Genomic DNA, 20,783 nt, shown 5'->3' on the forward strand with positions numbered 1-20,783 from the left:
GAAGCCCCCAGCCCACTCCAGCGCCTCCTCCCAAGTCTGTAAGGAGACCTGGAATCTTTGTGGGGGCGGGGCGCTGGAGGCAGAGCTGAGGACTGACGGGGCCCACCCCTCCTCCTGGCTCCACACCTGGAGGGGAAGAAGCTGGGGCGGCCCCGCAGTCCCACCCTGGTCGGCTCGGCGGCCAGGCAGGCACAGGCCTGTGAAGGGCTCGGTCTCACCTGGCCACGGCCCCCTCTGCGGACTGGAGGCGCACTCCTGGTGTCCACTGGTTGGCCCGGCCGCAGGCCTGCCTGTGCTCCACCGTCACGTCCCCTGGGAGCATCCCTGCTTCAGCGACGGACACCCATGTTCTGCCGCCCCTCTCCAGAGGGTGGACCGTGGCAGGGCCAGCTTGTCCTGACGCCCCTGCATCCTCTGGGCCCCCGGCCCTGCCCCGCCATGCCGGGACCTGCCCAGGAGCCCAGCGCCAGGCAGCTCTCTGGTCTCTGCTCCGCGCTCACCCCCACCTTCTCTGAAAGCTGAGACTGGTCTGTGGGACCGAGGCCCGAGGCTGCAGCGCAGGCAGGTGAAAACCGCTCCTCCTCGCAGAGATAGCCCCAATGGGCTCCAGGAAGTGCAGGCTCTGTGGCTCCCCCTCCCCCTGGGGTGTGAGTCCCCAGGGCATGTGGTCATCCCCTGCAGAGGCCCACACACCCAGCCACCGTCATAGACTGCGCGCCCAGGCAAAACGCGTGCGTGAGCCGCACGGTGCGGGCGAGAAGGTACTGTGCGTGCTCTTTGGCGTGTGTGCACACACGTGTGCACCGTGTGAACCTGTGCACGAGAGCAGAGCTCCCTCGGCTCCCCTTCCCGACACCTGCAGACCTGCGGCCCTGGCTGTGGCGAGGGAGCCGGCGCCTCGTGCGACCACAGCGCTAGGGGTTCCTGTCGGTGGTCACCAGCTGCCCTTCTGCGAGCACTGCAGGAAGGGGAGGCCTGGGCTCCCAGGGTCCCAGAGGGGAAGAGACCAGGTCCCCAGGGCGGTCATTCGCACATTCACAACCACGCACACACTCACTCATCACAAGCTCACGTGCGTGCTTATACATGCATGCCTGAAGATGCACACTCACACACACCTACCTGCACACGCTCATACATGCCACATCCACACATGCCCTCAAATGCACACACGGACTCGCTCAGCTGCTCACACTCACACATAGGCACACACTCATCCACACGTGTGCATGCTCACGTTCATTCTTACATGCGTGTTCACCCTCACACACACCAGTTTGCACTCAAACATACTCACAGACACGCACCGACTCCCACGTGGTGTGCTCACACACACAGCCTCCAGGGGCTGAGAGGACCCTCTGTGGGGGACCCCGTGCCCTGGGCAAGGCAGCCTGGGTGCAGATGAGAGCCATCAGCACCGCCCCACAGCCCTGCACCCGTCCAGCGCCGGGCCTGACCACTCCTTATTAAACTGCACAGCGCTGCTCTACCCCCAGGTCACGGGCTCGCACGGGGCACCCCGGGCACACACTGTGTGCCAGGCTCCGTGCTTCTCAGGGATCGCCCACATCACCACCCCACCCCAGCACCCCGACGTGTGAACCGGCATCATGCCCACTGGTGAAGACAGCGAGGGTCAGAGATGCTGAGTAGCTCCCAAGCAACATGGCCCTGCCACCCCTACCCGGGCACACAGCAGGCGCTAGGTGGCGCCTGAGGGGCAGGACCCAGCCCCTCTGGGTTCAGTCTCCCCTTTCAATTGCTCCTCCCCCTTCCTCTTCCCTGAATCTTTCTCTGTAAAAGAATGGAAACCAAAAAAAAAAACCATCTCCCACGAAGGCCAGTGAGCAGCCGTGCCAGGGGAAGGGAGGGTACACGACCCGGGGTGGGGTCCCTGAGACCCCGAGGCTCTTGAGCACCCTGCCAGGTGCCCCTGCATGGGGCATAGCGCTCCAGGACGTGGGGGGGGCGTGGGGGGGGTAGGGTTGGGGGGGCAAGCAGCCAACGGGGCTCACACGGCTCTGCATTACCCCAGTGCAGGCACACTCACACACACTCACAGCATGTGCACCCAGGACCCAGTGACCACACCCCCTGGGCAGGGCAGGATGTCCAGTGGAAGGCCCACGCCAACCCAGGGCCTTCTGCAGGCTGCCAGCCGAGCGGCGCAGGCCCTGGGCTCCCACCGGCTGCCCCGTCCACCCCTGGCCTTGCCTGTCCTCCTGGGGCTCGCGGCCAGGGTCCTGTGAGTCCTGCCGCCGCCGCCCCAAGGAGGGTGGGTGCAGGCTCGCACGCGGGCCCCCCAGAGCAGCTCTACAGGTGCTGGGCTGGCTCGAGCTCCCAAGTCCCCTGGCCCGGGGCCGCCTCACTGACCTGGTGGCGCTGACCCAGCACATGGCTCTCTTCCTGCCTGCCGACGGCCTGGGGGCAGGTGTCCTGGGGTCCAGGAAGGCCATGCGGCTCAGGGGCCATGGGGCGGGTTTTCGGCCAGCATCCCCAGGCAGGTGAAGTGCCTGCTTGCTCCTGCTGACAGCCGCCCGCCGCCTGTGTCTGGGACCTGTAGCCGCCGGGGCTCCTCCCCGCCTAGGACTTCCTGTTGCCGGGTCCCTGGGCAGCCCCGGGTAGCCAGCACTTCCTGTGAGGCCCAGTGCTGACTGGCCTGCTGACTTTCAGCCGTGCCCACTGTGGCCAGAGACTACACTCGCCAGGCCCCAGGATGAGGCCGGCTGTGACCACCCCCCTGCCTCAGGGAGGAAGCCCCTTGCCAGGGTCCCGCCCCCGCCCGACAGCCACCTCTGCAGATTGGGCTTCTTCCCAGCTAATCACGGGAGCCCCAGATTCCAGGGCGTCAAGCCCAGCTTCCCTGGCCCCAAAGACAGCCGAACACGAGGTTACGACCTCCCCGGGGCGCCCCACGGGCCAGAATACAGAATCTGCCATGCGGCTCTGCTTCTGGAGGCCACTGTGACACAGGGGCCCGCGCCTCTCGTACCAGGAGACCTTCACGTGTCGAGGTGGCTGCCTCTCTGTCCTTTGACCCCAAGGGACGAAGGACGGATGGGATGCCAGCCTTCCCTCCTGTCCCCCAGGCCTCTCTGCCCCTCCCGCGCCCACACCAGGCACAGCCTCTGTGACACAGCTGGGCTCACACACCCCCACGGGGCGCACTCGCGGCTCCCCAGCAAACACCTGGCTTGCTAGAAAGCACTTCCACCCCGAGTGGCCAAGCGCGCTCCATCACTGCCTGGTCCCCGCCCAGGTCCCACTCACAATGCAGCCCACCCACCCCTCCCAGGCCTGCTCTGCCCGTCCAAGCTGGGCTCCCTCCTCCACCCAGCAAGCTGGGAGCGGGGAGTCCAGCCCAAGTTGCTGGGCACTGAGCCCTGTGCCCACTGCCTCCCCTCCCCTGAGCTCCAGTCTCAAGGTCCGCCCCCCGCCCCAACTCCTAGCACCAGCTGGGGGACGAAGCACTTTGGGGCCATGCGGCTGCAGGGTCTGAGGGTGCCAGCAGTTCCTCAGACGCTGCACAGGCTTGTTCTGTCCTGCCCAGCAGCTGTCCCAGGGCGAGCACCCACAGCCGACCTGCCGGCACCTGGTCACGCACACATCTGGGTGTCCGGCTCGGGCCTCAGACACACACCCCGCCCCGCCCCGCCGTCTCCTGGATGGGGAACTTGGTTTTGTGCATCCTCACTCTCCTCAGGGGGCACCCTGGCCTCCCCCACCAGCGTCAGCCTCCGTGCCCGCCGGGGGCCGTGGGTAGACGGCACCTACGGCAGACAGCTGACTACAGCCCACAGGCAGGGGGTGGCAGGGAGGTTAAGGGGGGCCTCCTCCTGTCCACCCTCGCAGCATGCCCAGAGTGGGGAGGGGGCCCCAGCCAGCCTCTGTCCTGTGCAGGCAGAGGTGGGAGCAGACAGAGGACCACCCCTGCGGGAGCCGCGGAGTCTCCATGGAGGTCAGACCACGCTGGTCCCTTTCCCACCCAATTCCCTCGCGGAGGCTGAGGCCAGGATTCCCGAGGCCCCCACTCCAGGCCTCCCAGTTTCTACCAGTTTCTCCCAGTGACGTCCCATCTCCCCAGGCAGCAATTCATCCTTGCAGCAAATAACGCTGCTTTCATTTGGTGGCTCAGCTGGTGAAGAATCCGCGTGCAATGTGGGAGACCTGAGTTCGACCCCTGGGTTGGGAAGATCCCCTGGAGAAGGGAACGGCTACCAACTCCAGTATCCTGGCCTGGAGAATTCCGTGGACTGTATGGTCCACGGGGTCGCAAAGAGTCAGACACAACTAAGTGACTTTCCCTTCATTTCACTTCATGTTCCTGAAACAGGGCGTTCATGGCCCCTCCTCCTATAGTGGGAACCGCCCCCTCTGCCCCACTAGACTGGGAATAACCATCGTCCAAGCAGTAAGATGGGTGGGGCTGGGGTCCCAACTCTGGGAAGCTCTGGTTTCCACCCCACCTTCCCCAAGTTGCAGCTCTTCCCCTAGCCTCCCAGGGCGGCTGCCTCTAAATTCCAGGCTTGGGGACCACCCACTGAGCCAGACACTTACCAGGGTGGGTGGGACTAGCCAGCTGCTGGGCAGGGGCCCGGCGTCAGCCTGCGAGAGAGCCTTCTGGGCTCCAGGGTCCTCGGCCTGCTCTGGAGCAAGGCACAGGCCGGCACAGCACCGCCCCTGCCGCAGGCCTTGAAGCCTGTCCCGCCCTGGTGGTCAAAGCCCACTCACCCGTGCTGACCACGGGGATGCGGGGCTTCACAGAGCAGGGCGCTGGCTGAGCCGACGGCCAGGGAACAGAGGTGTGGGGACTGGAACCACAGCCCTGGCAACCCCAGTCTCCCAGGGCCCCTGTGCCCAGCCCGGTGCCCACCTGCCGCCTGTGTGCCAAGGAGAGCCTGCAGGCTCAGGGAGGGCCCTGTGCCCAGGGTAGGGTGACTGGCACCTCCACTGGTGAAAACCTCAAGCTCTCAAAATAAGACACTTTGCATCAGTCCCTGCGAAGGGCTCGGGGCCACCCACAGCCAGCCTAGGGCCCACCTACTTGGTCCCCACCCTCCAGGACCACGGCCCCCGAGTCCTTCCCCTCCTCTCTGAGCCCATTCTTCTCTCCGCCTGGCACTGTAACCTGCCTTCTGGTGCGGGGATGCAAGGAGTCCCGGAAACTCGGGCCAGGGTGCCATCCAGCTGGGCAGAGGGAGTGGGTGGCGTAGGGGCAGGGTCCTGCCCAGGGTCACCCCATGTCATGGGCTGAATGGGGGCCTCCAGAGATATATGTCCAAGTCCTAGTCCCTGGGAACTGTGATTGACCTTAATTGGGGAAGGATCTTCGCATACGTGACTGAGAATCTCACCCTGGTTTAGCCAGATGGGCCGTAAATGAAACAGCAAGCATCCTTGTAACAGACAAAAGAGGAAGAACTCGAGGAAGAAGTCAGGTTTGTGTCATCAGAGGCAAAGAGTGAAAAGAGAGGGAATTGGAGGAAGGCGGCCAAAAGGTACAAACTTCCGGTCATAAGATTAATAAATCCTAGGGAAGCGATGGACGACATGGTGACCCGCAGGCACTGCTGTGTGATACACAGGAAAGCTGGAAAGAGAATACATCCTGCGAGTTCTCATCACAAGAACACAATTTTTTCTTCTTTTGCTTTTCATTGTATCGGTATAAGAAGACAGATGCTGGCTGGATCTATTGTGGCAATCCTCTCACAATATACGCAAGTCAACCATCATGCTGTGCCTCCGATCCAAAAATAAAGGGAGAGAGAGAGAAGACAGAGGAGAAGGGGCAGGCAGAGGCAGAGTGTCCATAAACCAAGGAAGCCCAGGCCCGTAGGCAGCCCCCAGGGAAGCTGGAGGACAGAGAAGGAAGGGAGGATTCGCCCCTCGAGGGAGCAGGGTGCGGCTGACACCGCACCCTGACTTTGGAGTCTGGCCTCCAGGACCCTGAGAACACATTTCTGTGTTTCTCAGGCCCCAGCCTGCAGCGCTTGTTAGGGCGGCCATGAGAAATTATTTCACACGGGGACAAGCCCGTATCCTTCCCTGGATGAAGTAAGTAACAGTCAGTTAGAAGCCCGGGGCATGCCCTGCAGGGTGAGGCTGGCTCTGTGAGGGCCCCCTGGGCATGAGGCCGGACAGGGTACATCTGAGCGGCCTCCCTGGACGTCCACGGCCTCCTGTGGGCCTGGCTCACCACCTCCCACGCCCGCCGTGCACCGGCTCAGAGGCCAGGCCTGGCCCACACTCCCCAGACCTGTGGGGCCCACCTCCCGGCCCGCCCCTCCTTGGCTCTGTCCAGCCATCTCCCCCGCGGAGCAGAGGTCAGGCTGGCCCCTGGCTGAGTGTGCGGGGTCTGGCCCCTGCTCGCTGCCCTGGGCCCTCAGCTGTGGGCCTGTCACGAGGACCATCACGCTCCGTTCTCAGACTGCGATCTGCTCTGCTGAAAACTATTTCCTCTCCCAAAGGCCCCCGCACCTTTGTGAGAAGGACGTTCTAGAACGTCAGCCCCTTCTCTGCAGTCTCCAAGTCAGTGGCCCAGCCTTGCGTATCAGGGTGTCACATATGTAGCCCCAGCGTTCCCCACAGGCCTGGGTCCCCCTCCATGCCCCACCAAAGGGACCGAGAGACCGAAGGACGCGTGGTCAGGTGGGCTCACTGTTGCGTCTACGCATGCGGCCACACCCCCACGTGGTTATACCAGTGCACTCCTGGGCTGTCCCCCAGAGCCAGAGTGAGGGACTAAGCTGACCCCCAGTGAGAACTGAGGCCCAGTGGCTGCCGCAAAGCCCCATGGCCCCAGGACCTCTGCCTGGTGAGTGAGCCGTTGGCCAGCACTGGGTGAGCCCTGGGGTCTGCTCACTGCAAAACAGAGACCAGGCCAGCACCCCCCAGAAGGCCATACGTGCCTGGGTCTAGGAGGCCCCCCGGGGCTTGTTAGGGCTGCCCAGGGTGGGGTCGCAAGGCAGTCCAGCTGCTGCTGTGGGCGGGGACAGAGGGAATTGGGGAAGTGCAGAAAGGCTGGCACGCACAGCTGCCCACACGGAGCCGGGGCTTCCGAGGGCGGTGGCCAAACGGGGGCAGGAGTGTGGTTTCGGGACCCTCGCCTCGAGCTCTGTCCCCACAGACAACTCAAGGGAGCCCACGTGCCCCTGTGTGCCCCCCACCCCACAGCCAGCCGGGGCTGCCTCTCCAGGCCTGGCCTCTGCCTCTAGCAAATATTCCCAGAACAGACAGCGTCTCCCAAGGGCCAGGGTCAAGGGTTGGGTGAGCCTATGGGGCAGAGCTGGGGGCCCCCAAAGAGAGCCGGGACCCCTCAGAAAAGAGCAAGGGCCGCCCACAGGCCCTGCATCGGGTGCAGGGCACCCTCATCGGAGCCCTGGAGAGGGCAGGGCTCCCCAGGAAGAAGCACGTGGACGGGTGGGGGACGGCTGGGCAGGGGTGCCAGGCCCAGGGCCCCCGACTTCTGGACCAAGTCCGCACAATAGGCTGTCGTGGGGGGCCGGGGGCTGGGGGAAGCGCGGCTTGGCATCGTCACTCTCTCGTCTCAAACCACACGCCAGCAGAGGCGTTCCAGGATTCACACTTCAGTTCATCATGACACTGACAAGTTTCCACTTTTTAATTGCTTGATAAAAAAAACTCTCCAAAGTGCTGACGTGTGGCCGGGTCCACCCCCACGTTCCTGGCCCATCGCCCACAGATGTTCACTGCTGTGCACACAGCCGGCGCGGGCACCCCAGCCCCCACCCCCACCCCCGCCAGGGCAGGGCCACTCCACCACGGGACCCTGGGAGGCAGGACAGCGCTGGTGACGCACACGCTTCCCTGGGGACAGGCCAGGCTCCACCCTAACCTCGAGGCCCGCCCTCGGCCTGCTTCCTTGTGAGAACAGCAGGCTGTCGGCGCCTGCGAGAGGCTGTCCCGAGGATCACCGGGCATGGCTGGGGGACGGGGGGCTCCAGGGGTTCTGCCGGCCACCCCGTTGTCACGGGCACCTCGGGAAAGGAAACCGTCCTCCCGAACCGCCCTGCTCAGAGCCAGACCACGCCCTCCCAGGCTGCCCCTGAGGGTCTGCACCCCCCAGCACTCCCTGCCCACTGCCGCTGGCCCCATTCTGAGCCACGGCCCCGGTGTGGAAACAACACCTTTGTCCAGCGCAGGGCTCGCCCTAGAGCAACGTCTCCCGTCTCCCCAGGCTCCACGCCTTCCTCCGCAGCCCCGAGTCCAGACCCACTGCCCACACACACAGCCCCTACCCACCTACACACGCTCTGCCCACGAGCAGGGCTCCTAGGAGAGGCTCCGTGCCCCCACCAGCTGCGCTGACCGCAGCGTTGCCAGTCTGTCTGTTGACTGTCTGCCTCGCCCTCGACAAAGCTCGGGGTTGAGGGCGGGGAATGTAGACGGCAGTCATTCCGTGCGTCCGTCCCCTGCAGCGTCCCCAGCACAAAAGGGACACCAGGCACTTCTCGCAGCATGAAGAGATCTCACCCACTGGCCAGACACTCCCAACTCCACGTGGGGTCCAACCACGGAGCTCATTTACTGAATTAAACCATTCGCCTCGCCCCAAACATCCCCATTTCTTCATCCCTGGGTGGGGGGCGGGGGTGGATTGTCTGGCTGCAAGGATGGACGCCTAGTGCAGGGGGTCTGCTGCCCACTGAGCAAGGCCCGGACACCCCCAGAGTGACCTCGGCCATGCTCTTGACCGCTCCCAGCCTCACTGGTCCACAAAGCAAGGCCAGCAGTCCTCACGGGCAGAGCAGGTGTGGGGCCTAGACAAGGTACCGTCCCCTCCCCCCACCTGGCCGCAAGTACCCGGTGGGCCGAGCCCCAGGCAGACCAGGCTGCCCAACACTGCTGCTGACTCTCCAGGTTTGGGGCTGGAACCTTCCGAGCCCCTCTGTCGGGTCACCCAGAAGGGGACAGACCTTCTGCTCTGAGATCAGAGTGAGGCCGACCCCTATTGAATGAGGAACCCATGGACTTCCCCAAGCCCAGTCTACCCCAACGTCTTCCCAGAAACCACGTGCACGCTCCTTGGGTCACTCCTTGGCGCACCAGACAGAGCTCGGTCCTGCCCTCGGCGGAGGGCCTGGTCCCGGTCACCAGCCCCCGGCCTCGAGAGCACAGGCGACCACCAGCCAGACCCTCCTGGGGACACATGCGTAGGTCACAGGCTCCTCCTTTAGGGACACATCCCGACTCGCTGGAGCCAAGGCTGGGGGGCAGGTCTCAAAGGCTGGGGGCGCTTTCTTGCCTACAGTCAACCTCTTGTGACAGAGGGCCAAGCCAGTGGGTCACGGCAGGGAGCGGCCTCCGGGAACGTCCCCCCAGCGCCAAGGTGTCAGCCCCCAGGGCCCACTCATTCCCCGCCGCCTGTCTCCGGCTCCCGATGAGGAAGCTGAGGCTGAGTGGGCTGCAGCAGCGGCTGCTGCGCCAGCACCGCCCTCGCGGGCCACCTCACCCACCCCACACTTCCTGCCAAGCCTGGCTCCAAGGGATGTGAGGAGGGCAAGGGGCCCTGGACCTGCTCTCCAGACAGACAGACGGACAGAGCTCCCACAGCCCGGAGCACAGCTGGAGGAGGCCCTCAGGCTCCGGGCCGAAGGCTGGGGCACACAGCGCGGGGGTGCAGGTGCGTGCCAGCCTGCCCTCCTGATTTCAGGGTCTGCTTCTGTTTTGCGCGCCCCTCCAGAGCCCAGGGGAGCCGGTCAGGAGACTGTCTCAGAGCACAAGCCCCACCCTGAGGCCCGCTTGCCACTGCCACTGCTAATGAGGCAGGAGGAGACAGTCAGGGCATTGCCACCTGCGAGCAAACACCACACCCTTCACCCGGGGTCCACGCTGGCCTTGCCCTCCGTCTGGGATGCCCAACTGCTGGGGAGGTAGCCATCGCTGACTCACATCCCTGTGACAACACTTCCACCCAGACACAGTGACACATCAGCCAGCATCCACATGCTGCAGTCAAGCAAGGTCACTCGGCAAGTGTCCCAGATAGGAGAGAGCTTGTGCAAAGGGCCTGGGGCTGGGGCGAGAGGAGGCCAGTCCGGTCCAGAACATGCATGAGGGCCACGTGCCCAGCTGAGCGTGGAGAGGGTCTCAGACCTGCCCCAGAGTGAGCACCCAGGCCAGGGCACCACCTCCAGCTTTGCTTCTCTGTGCCGACAACCTGGTGCAAGTCACTTCACTCCTCCCCAAACGGGCTTCCTGATAAGAGCACCTTGACGACCAAAGGTACCGAAGAACGCTCAGATACCGCACACTGCGCTCCTCCCACACGCCAGCAGAGTCACGCTCAACATTCCCCACACGCCAGCAAAGTCACGCTCAACATTCTCCCACACGCCAGCAAAGTCACGCTCAACATTCTCCCACACGCGAGCAAAGTCACGCTCAACATTCCCCCACACGCCAGCAAAGTCACGCTCAACATTCTCCCACACGCCAGCAAAGTCACGCTCAACATTCTCCAGGCCAGCCTTCAGCAATACACGAACCATGAGCTTCCAGATGTTCAAGCTGCTTTTAGAAAAGGCAGAGGAACCAGAGATCAAATTGCCAACATCCGCTGGATCATCAAAAAAGCAAGAGAGTTCCAGAAAAACATCTATTTCTGCTTTATTGACCGTGCCAAAGCCTCTGACTGTGTGGATCACAATAAACTGTGGAGAATTCTCGAAGAGATGGGAATACCAGACCACCTGACCTGCCTCTTGAGAAACCTGTATGCAGGTCAGGAAGCAACAGTTAGAACTGGACATGGAACAACAGACTGGTTCCAAATAGGAAAAGGAGTACGTCAAGGCTATATATTGTCACCCTGCTTATTTAACTTCTATGCAGAGTACATCATGAGAAATGCTGGGCTGGAGGAAGCACAAGCTGGAATCAATATTGCTGTGAGAAATATCAATAACCTCAGATATGCAGATAACACCACCCTTATGGCAGAAAGTGAAGAGGAACTAAAGAGCCTCTTGATGAAAGAGGAGAGTGAAAAAGTTAGCTTAAAGCTCAACATTCAGAAAACTAAAGATCATGGCATCCTGTCCCATCACTTCATGGCAAACAGATGGAGAAACAGTAGAAACAGTGGCAGACTTTATTTTGGAAGTGTAAGTAGAGTCACTCAGTCGTGTCCAACTCTTTGCGACCCCATAGACTGTAGCCCACCAGGCTCCTCCAACCATGGGATTCTCCAGGCAAGAATACTGGAGTGGGTTGCCATTTCCTTCTCCAGGGGATCTTCCCGACCCAGGGATTGAACCCACGTCTCCCACATTGCAGGCAGATGTTTTAACCTCTGAGCCACCAGGGAAGCCCAGACTTTATTTTGGGGAGCTCCAAAATCACTGCAGATGGTGATTGCAGCCATGAAATTAAAAGAGACTTACTCCTTGGAAGAAAAGTTATGACCAACCTAATCAGCAAGTTAAAAAGCAGAGACATTACTTTGCCAACAAAGGTCCGTCTAGTCAAGGCTATGATTTTTCCAGTAGTCATGTATGATGTCAGAGTTGGACTGTAAAGAAGGCTGAACGCCAAAGAATTGATGCTTTTGAACTGTGGTGTTGGAGAAGACTCTTGAGAGTCCCTTGGACTGCAAGGAGATCCAACCAGTCCATCCTAAAGGAGATCAGTCCTGAATGTCCATTGGAAGGACTGATGTTGAAGTTGAAGCTCCAATACTTTGGCCACCTGATGTGAAGAGCTGACTCATTGGAAAAGACTCTGATGCTGGGAAAGATTGAAGGCAGGAGGAGAAGGGGATGACAGAGGATGAGATGGCTGGATGTCATCACCGACTCAATGGACATGAGTTTGAATAAACTCCGGGAGCTGGTGATGGACAGGGAGGCCTGGCGTGCTGCAGTCCATGGGGTCGCAAAGAGTCGGACCCGACTGAGCGACTGAGCTGAACTGAGGACCAAGAGAGGCAGGTCTCCCAGGCTCCTCCAGGGCCACCTGGCCCAGAGCTGGGCCCAGAGCCTCGAGGTGGCAGGCGCCCCACTCAGCCCAGACCCCAACCCCAGGGCGAGATGATAACAGAGGACTCAGTGAGGATACAGCCACCAGGAAGTGCATGCTTGGCGGGGGCCAAGGAGAGAGATGGGCCCCACTGCTCCTTGCAGGAGCCAGGGCCGGAGGCTTCAGATCGGCCATAAAACAGGCTCGTCGCAGGGACACTTGCTGTCGGCCAGGCCAGGGCAGTGCACGAGCCCTCCATGCTGGGAACCACCTGCTGGGGCATCCCACAGTAGACCCAGGGGGACACTGGCCTTTTCCCCGGTAGCATCCGTTGCTTCTCTCATCTCTTTAGGCTCTTTTGCACCTCGGTAGGCTCCCTCGGGCCACAGGACCCACACGGCTCCTGGGTACCTCGCAGCATTGCCACAGGTCAGGGAGTCAGGGTCCAGGGGCGTGCGGTGTGGCCCTCATCTCGGCTCCTCCTCGAGCTCCTCTTGGGGGGTATTCTCTGGACCAGTCACCCACCCAGGAACCTGGCTCACCATCCGTCCAGCAAGGTTTTGGCTTTCCACCCACCCTGCCACAGGCCGGAACCATCAAGGCCAAGTCCATACCACAGGGCCCTTCCCGTCTCCTTCTCACTTCAGCACAGCTTTAACCCATTTCTTTGTATCCTGTTATCCCTAATGCTAATATTTTTCATACTTTTTTTTTTTTCCGTTCTTTGATGTTGTCGGTTAACCCTCACTCTCTTGAGAGTGTCTTATTTTGTTGCCTCGCTTCCTTCTTGGGGTCCACCTTGTATTCCTCCGCCAATTTTTAGGTTGGGCCTTCTCCCTGGCTTCTTCCCAGGGTCCCTCACAGGCGGGGAGAGGGGAGCAGCCCACGATGGGGCAGGCGACAGCCACTGCCAGGCTGGGGCAGAGACCAAGGCAGAGAGACAGCCAACATGTCCCGAAGGGAGGGAGCCAGAGAGGGAAGGGGGAGGCTCAAAAGAGAAGGAGGAGCCGACCAGGACCCCAGGGTGGAGGCTGGGGAACCGAGGGCTGGGCAAGGGGCTGATGACTCACCGCTGGCCTCCCTCCTCACCCCTCGGCCTGGGCCGGCAGGGGGCCTGGGGGCCGGCTGGTTCCCAGGAGCGCTGACACTGCCCCATTGTTCAGAGGCCCAGCGCGGGGAGGGTCTGGCCAGGGGCCCGGGTTGGCGGGAAAAGTGCCCAGTCCCGGCCCCTCCCTCTCCAGCAGCCTTGACAGACAGGACAGGAGGGGGCAGGGGCGAGGGGGGGGCTCTCCCTCCTGCACATTGTCCCTCCCCAAGCCAGGGGTCCTGCGGGATCCTGGATGCCAGCCCCTCACCGTGAGCGCGGTCCCAGCCACAGCCGGCAGGCAAGTCTCGGCTTCAAGGCCCTCGCCCCGGGGGTGCTCCAGCAGGACAGCCTGCCCTGACCGCCGCCCGCTGTCCCCACCCTGCCGTCAGGTCACCCCAGGACACCCTGACGGCCCAGTCAGGCCAGGGAGCAGCGCCCTCAGGGGACCTCAGGGCTGGAGGAGCGGGCCTCTGCTCCCTGGGGACTCCAGACCCCGCCCTGCCTCTCGGGGTGGGCAGCTCCAGGCAAGGCCCCCAGCCACCACAGCCTCGGGCCTGAGCTCTCTGTCCAGCCCCACCCCCCAACCCCCACCGCAGGTGCAGCAGCCCTGGAGAGCCTCCTCAGACCCCCACAGGCCAAGTGCCCATCCAGCCCTGTCGTCTGCCTGCAGGGCCACCACGCACGAGGCAAACGCTCTCCTCCAGCCTCCGCCCAACTGAGGCTCCCAGAGGCGAGGTGGTTCCTGAAGGTCAGCAGAGCTCCCGAGGGCCGGCCTCGAACCTCCTCCTGGCTGGGGACCTGCCACCGCCTGGGGCAGCCCGTCCTGGGTGCGGGAGGGGCATGGCTCCGTGGTGCCACAGGGACACCCTCTCCCTCCCTGGGGAGACGGCCAAGGGGCTCACTCCTCTGTGGCCAGAAAAGCCAGAAGAGAGGACTGGGCGGCGGGGGCGGGGCGCTCCCTGGGTGGGGGCATGCTGCCCCAGGCCCAGGCCCACCACGTCCGCCTCCCCTGGCCCCACGGTGCGGGTCACCGACTCACCCGGGTCCACTGGACGTCCACCCCCACCGCACACCGAGCTCTCCTGTATGTCCTGCTTGCGCCCAGGCCTCCTTACGGCTGCTGCCGCAGTCGGGGTACTTGTGCGTGCGTGGGAGGGCGGTCTCAAGACCCAGAGTGAGCTCTGCAAACACAGAGCGGCCCTGGGCCTGGCTCCTCCTGCCTGTGTCTTCCTGCTCCCACCCACAAAGGCCCTACCTCAGGTGCCCCAGTGGCACCTCCTATGTGGTTCTCAGGGACTGCCCACTGCGAGGACAGTGCCTGCGCTCTCCCCACACGCAGCCCCGAGCCCAGCCCCGGGGAGGGGCCCCGGGGGTCCTTCAGGCAGCGGATAAATCAGTGTGGAGACCGCCAGTGTGCGGTGTCCCACCTGCTTCCCAAGGCCTTGGCCTGGAACAGCTGCCTGTGGGTGCCTGGCTGCTTGGGGAACCTCGGGCCTGCGGCAGGGCCTGCTAGGGTGGCAGGGTGAGCGGGTATCTCTTTCTCAATCCTCTTCCTTCCCCAGAGCAGGCCCAGCCACTGCTGACCACACTGCTTCACCCTCCTGCTCACATTCTCAAGACGACAGACTGCTGGTCTCGGAGAGCTCACGTCCCTGCTGGCAAAACTCCCCAGGCCCATGCCAGGAACCCCAGGACGGCCGGGGAGCTCGGAGTGGGGAGCGGGGGACTCCGTCCCTTGCTCCAATTTTAAACAAGTGGACACCAGCCTCAGTGGAATTGAGGCCCCAGGAGGGCCAGAACCAAGCCTGCAGCCAGCCTGGGGCTCTCCCTCACCCTGCCCTCAGCTCGGGGATGCCTCCTCTGCAGCTGCAGCTCAGGGTCTGGAGCCAGATGAGATGGGGTCCTGGGTCTCCCGCCCCCGTCCCCGAGCAGCTCTCCTGTGAGGCCAGGAGCCAGCCGCCCACTAGGGGTGCCCCAGTCCTGGTGCACGCCAGGCAGCAAAGTGTCGGGCCGGGGTCCCCCAGAGTAGGGGGAGATTCTAGAGAGGTCAGGAGGTAGGGGGTTGGGGTAAGGGCCCATGGGGTGCAGTGCATCACCCACAAGCCCCCGAGACAGGGCGGGATACATGGTGGTGACCCCCCACTGCAGGCTGAGGCTCTCCCCGCAGGCACCCTGGGCTCCGAGAACAGCTGGGTGGGCCAGCAGGGAGGCCATGGAGGCTGGCCACGGTCCGCGGGGGCCCTGGGCCCCTCTACTGCATCCAGCTCACAGCATGGATCCCGCCCAGCCTCCAACGGCCACCCTACACTCCCAGCAGCTTCGAGCCTCTCATCCTGTGCGGAGGAGCTGGGGCACGGCCACTCCATCTCTTCCAGTTGGGGTCAAACCCGCCAGGGAATCCCAGACCTGCCGGCCGGGGCCCCTCCCCGAGCCCGGCGGCTGCCTCGCCATCAGGGGGCCTAGCGGCTCAGTGCCAGCTGCTTGCACCCCTGGGAAAAAAAGTCTTCCTTTTCTGACCTCAAACAGGAGGAGAGGAAGCAGCTGGAGTGAGGGAGGAGGGGGCAGGGTGTCTCCTGGTTCGCCTCCCTCCCCTGCACCTGTCCACGCAGGGCTCCCGGTCCGGTGATCTGGATCCTTCTCCACCACTCTCCTACAGGGCCCCATCTGGCGGGGCTGGCTCTTTGGGACACAAAGACCAGGTCCCCCTGTGGCTGGTGGCTCAGGGGAGCTCGGCCTGACTCCAACCCTGGCCCCAGTGTACGTCTCCAGGGAGGAACAGCCACAGAAGAAAGAACGCCTTCCACTTAGGGCAGGGGCCCCCGATCCCTCACCTCAATCTCCCGGTGTGAACCCCTGAGGGGGCCCCTACATCCAGGCGGCTGGAGTGGTGACAGCGGAGGGCACAGGAGCTGGAGCCCAGAGCCGGGGGCTGTGGTGGAAACACAGAGGGGCCCCAGCAAGACCCCCGCAACGCTGCCCTCTGTGATCCGATCGGGAGCTTCACCGCCCGGCAGCACAGGCCTCTCGGGGTGACAGGGCACCTGTGTCTCTGATGCCCAGTAGGAGCTAAACATGCCCGGGCTGCAGGCCTGCTCTACTGGGGACTTCCCTCCTCTGCGGCAGGCCCACGGGGACATTGCTGGGCACGGGCACTCAGGTGGGGCCCCGTTCTTCACCAGGAACGGACTGAGCAGGAAAAGCAGACAGGGAAACACGGAGAGCAGTGTATGGGCTGCGGGCCTGCACCTAGCTCTGGGAGGTGGGGTGGGGGCCAGGGAGGGTCCCTGAGCACCAGGCAGGACAGACACTTAGGCCTTTTATTAAGCCACTCCTAAGGGAGGCAGCAGTGGGGGAGTCCCAGGCGGGCTGAGCTGCTCCCGGTCCACACCTGGCCCAGGGCTGGGTACACAGGGCGCCCAGGATGAATGGGAGGCCCGGGGGGCAGCAACTTTCCGAGGGGGGCCCACCCCTGCCCCAGGGGCAGGACTCGGAGTGGGGTGGCATAGCTTCCCAGCCAGGGCCCTCGGTGGACTGTGGGTGCCGCCCTGGCTCCTAAGGCTTCAGGGTCAAGCCAGGGTCTACCCTGGCATCCCAGGCCCTGAGGTTACCCCCTGACCTCCCGTCACCTTGCTGGGGAGCGGGCAGCCAGCAGTGAGGGAAGGGGGTTAGGCTGGCTCCTCCCGGGCCAGGGGCAGTGGGTAGGGGCCGCGGAGGTCTCTAAAGCCACAGAGGAGCGAGGCTGGATCACAACACGGAGTGGGGGAGACTGGGAGGGGGTGGGAAGGGCCCCCAGATGGAGCTGCAGCGTCTGCACAGGGTCGGGGGTAGGGGGGAGAGGCCCCACCCTGGGTCTGGGCTTCGTCTCCCAGTGCAGGCTCCTCTGCAGCGTCTCACTTAAGTTCCCCGAGGACTCCCGGAGTTAGAACTGCTTTCCCTCCCTTTCCCGAGGAAGGAGCTCAAGTCCAGAGAGGCGCTCAGACATGACGAGCACATGCTGCTGCTCCACGCTGGGAACACCGCCCTCCCTCCTCGTCTGCCTCCTGGGAGGAGCCGTGCTGGCTCAGAGAAGCCACCCCAGGGAGGTCTTCCCCGGGACTGGCTCAGCCCCCCGCCGTGGGGGGAGCCCACCCTGGTCCCAGCACTCAGGGCGGTCACCCGTCAGCCTGGAGACTCGGGGCAGGGCCCGCCCTCCCTCTGCAGGCTCCAGCAGGCAAGACACACACACCCCACCCGGCGGCCTGGGACGGGCGTGCTTAGCAGTGGGCCGCCCCGACCCTGGGCTCAGCCAGCACACGATGAACATCTGATTCACACGGAAGCAGAGGGCACTTCTCGGAATCGGAACATGGCCGTGGCGGAAGAGGTATGGACACCACGAGGGTGCCCTGCCAACCCCTCTCAGGCCATCACCTCGGTGACGGGGCCCACACCTTTCTAGGGCAAGGGGCACTGGGTCCCACTGTGGCTAGCCCACAGGGGCCAAGGATCAGTGAGGCCTGGGGCCAGGGGTGAGAGAAGCCCCAGGTCTCAGCGTGGTTCCTGACCTGGGGGGATGGGCAGGGGTCAACCTACAGGTGGCCCCAGAGCCGGAAGCTCAGAATCTCTGCTGTCAGGGAGAAGAGGGCGGTGGGGAGACTCAAGTCCCGTGGGGCCCCCTCCCCACTCTGAGCACTTCATTCCCACGGAGCCTGGAGTTGGCGGGCAGCTCAGGAGCCTGGCCCCCGAGCCCTAGTCCATCCGTGTGGCCCAGAGCTGGGGCCTTCTAGCACAGGAGTCGGGAAGTGTTATTCACGAAGGAGGCACAGGTCTTCTGGCCGTGCCGGGAGGCAGCCCCATTTCTCCAGGCATCATCCTGCCTGCCCTCTGGCGCCCAGGCCCAGCATGGGGAGCAAGGTGGCCAGGCAGAGCAGCACTCCTGGGCCTGCCTGTCTGAAGCTAGAGTCCAGAACGCTCCCCACCCTTCAGCCACTGCCTCTGGAGCTTAGGCAGCCCACGTGTGGGGATGACTGGTCAGGACCACTGGAGAGAGTCAGAGGCCTTCTGACGACAGGCCACCTGCCTGTGGGTAGGATTTCAGCGTCCTGACCGCCCCTCTACCTGCCCCCCAGGCCCCTCTGCATGGTCATGCACCCCCTCATCCATACTCTCACTACATCCGACGCACACCAGCCACTCTGGTCAAACTGGTCTGCCACCCCCTGCACTACCAGCCTCTAGCTCGGTCTGTTCCTACCTTCATGGCTGCCCTCGTGGCTCAGACAGTCCTCCTCCTGACGGCAAATACTTCCTTCACCGGCCACCTGCCACTCACCTCCCTTGGCCAGGCTCCCTGGTACTGCCTAGAGAACTACGTATGTGCATGCCCAGGCCTTACTGAGGTCACCTAACGAGCCAGCCAATGAGAGGAGAGCGGGGCCTGCCAGTCGTTGACCCTCGGAGTCTCCAATAGAGCATCAAGGACGGAAACCAGGAGGACCCACGTGGCTCCCTGATCCTGGCCACTCCTGAGAGACTTGGGCCTTTGCCACGAGACCCAAGCAGCAGGGACCTGGAGCCTGCCCTTTGCCCTCGGCCTCTCCAGGCCCCGCCCCTCTCAAGCAGCCGCTGCCCAGCTATCCCTGCTCTCTAGCCCCAAGGGCTGCGGACAGTATCCGCACTGGCCCACAGTTGCTGGACACCAACCATGTACCACCACCAGCCCCTGGACCTTCACAGCCACCTGTGCGGTGAAAGCGGTTCACTGCCCCACTTTTACAGAAGCCTCCTGGCCAAGACCGCACAGCTGGTAAAGAGTGGCAGCCAGATTGGAAGCCAGGACCCAGCCCCTCTGTGTCTCTCTGTGCACCCCAGGCCTCCCACATGCAGGCCTGCAAGCTTGCAGGTTTCCATGTTGGGGGAGAGACACTGGGGGCTGACTCAGCACCTCACTTTCTTCTGTCCACATGAACAGAAAAGGCCAAGGGAGGTTTGGAGTCACCTACTCTCCTCTCTCCCAAGCTGGCCTCCTTGGTGGGCTCCTCCTTGACTCTGCAGGCCTGAGGGGCTCCCCAAAAAGGGCAGACCCTCTGTCAGTGCCCCTTTTTCCAGATGGCTAACAGGGATCAGTACGGGCCATCTACTCCTCTGTCCTGCCTACTCCTCTGGCCAGGGTGCACCCCAACACGGGGCACAGAGCCAACTAATAGAGTGGAAGGGAGGGGAATTTGACAGAGCTCTCATCCTGGAGCCCCCATGTTGGCCCCCGGCCCAACTGACTGCTGGATACGGTGGGATGAGGGCCAGGAGGTATCGGATCCCAGCCCCCTCCTCGAGTCTCAGGAGCCTTGGCCAGAGAGAGCAGGAGGCCAATCCAGGGTCACACTCATTCACTGCGGGGCTAAACGTAATCCTAGAAACCTACCCTGACTCCAGGATTTGCCCTGCCCCCTTGGCTGTCAGACTGTCCTGAAAAAATTCTACACATGTTATCATCTTCATCACAGCAGATAACATTTCCTGAGCCCCCTCATTAGCAAGATCACATGCCCCTCGTCCATACAGAGCTCTTGTCTGAGGCCAGGGCCATTTAGGAGTGTCTCTTTACTCAGCATGGCCACCTGGCCAGCCGGCACGGACGTCACGGGTGTTGACAGATGGCAAACTGAGGCAGAGAGAGAGGATGTGAGGCACTGGGGCTCCAACAGGATGGCAGAGGGGGTGGGCCCTGGGCCTGCACGCTGCTGCCGGGCTCAGGCCCAGCAACACGCCCAGTGGGAGCCACTGTCAACACTTCACCAGGGGCAGGCGAGGCCCAGAGCAGCAGGAAAGAGCTGGGGAGCAGGGCTGCTGGGAGGGGCCCTCATGTGGAAGGAAGGCTGTCTTGAACCCCCAGCTCTCTGACACTCGCTGTTCCCCAGAATACGATTCGCAGACACCACCAGAGCCACGGGGCTATCAGTCACTCACACTTCAGTGTGAGTCAGCTCCAGCGGGCAGCTTTTCTCCACCCTTCGCTGCGCGGGCCAAGGGATCGAAAAGTTCGCCAACTCGCCGCCCGGGGCCTTCGGAGGTAGGACCCACCGCGAACCCCTGGAGTCTGGGGAAGCGGGGGCCAGAGGAACGAGGGGGACTCGGAGCAGACGCGACGCCCCGGCCCCGGCTCCTAGGCCTCCAGAGTGCACCCTGCGCACCCCGAACTCGCCCGCTTCCTCGGGCAGCGTGGCGCCGGCCGCCGGGCCTGGCGCGCGCTGGAGCTGACCGGCCCCCACCCGCCCTCTAGCTAGAACCCCGGTCCCGGAGTCTCCAGCCAGCCCGGGAGACGCGATCGCGCCCCGCCCGCCTGGGCCCCGCCGCCGTGCCTTACCTGCCGAGGCTCTGCTCCCAGCCCGTGCGCCCTGCGTGCCTGCGGCGGCTCCCGGCTCGGCGGCGAGGCGCTCCCGCCCGCCGGGCGGCTAGCCACGAGCCGGGTCCGGCCAGGAGCTCCCGCCCGCCCCTTCTGTCTGGCCCCGCCCCCGGATGGTGCCCGCCCCTTTGGTCTGGCCCCGCCCCGGCGTCCTGCCCCCGCCCCCTCAGGCTCCTCGCCCGGTCCCTGTCCTCCCGGCCCCGCCCCTTCTGTCTGGCCCCGCCCCAGCTTGTGCCCGCCCCTTTGACCTGGTCCCGCCCCGTCCCCGCGCGCGCACCTGGCCCCGCCCCTCCGGCTATCTGGCCCCGACCCTTCTGCCTGGCCCCGCTC

The 20,783-nt window shown here is 63.7% G+C and overlaps 1 protein-coding gene across 4 annotated transcripts in view; it reads right to left on the reverse strand.

The window, feature by feature from the left end:
• Positions 1-20,511, reverse strand: part of SH3BP2 (SH3 domain binding protein 2) — a 35,428-nt gene extending 14,917 nt beyond the window's left edge. Inside the window, exon 1 of one of the 4 annotated variants that reach the window (XM_027545232.1) lies at positions 20,415-20,511. Coding sequence is in view for 1 of the 4 variants with exons in the window: in XM_027545231.1 (XP_027401032.1) it covers positions 2,377-2,459 (83 nt within the window). In the remaining 3 variants the exon portion in view is untranslated. Of the gene's footprint in view, positions 1-2,376; positions 2,633-8,268; positions 8,448-20,414 lie in introns of those variants that run through there. The other 3 variants (XM_027545229.1, XM_027545228.1, XM_027545231.1) reach the window with 3 other exon arrangements.
• Between the last annotated feature and the right edge of the window lie 272 nt (positions 20,512-20,783).

This window comes from Bos indicus x Bos taurus, chromosome 6 (genome assembly GCF_003369695.1).
Source record: "Bos indicus x Bos taurus breed Angus x Brahman F1 hybrid chromosome 6, Bos_hybrid_MaternalHap_v2.0, whole genome shotgun sequence".
NCBI classification, from domain to species: Eukaryota; Metazoa; Chordata; class Mammalia; order Artiodactyla; family Bovidae; genus Bos; species Bos indicus x Bos taurus.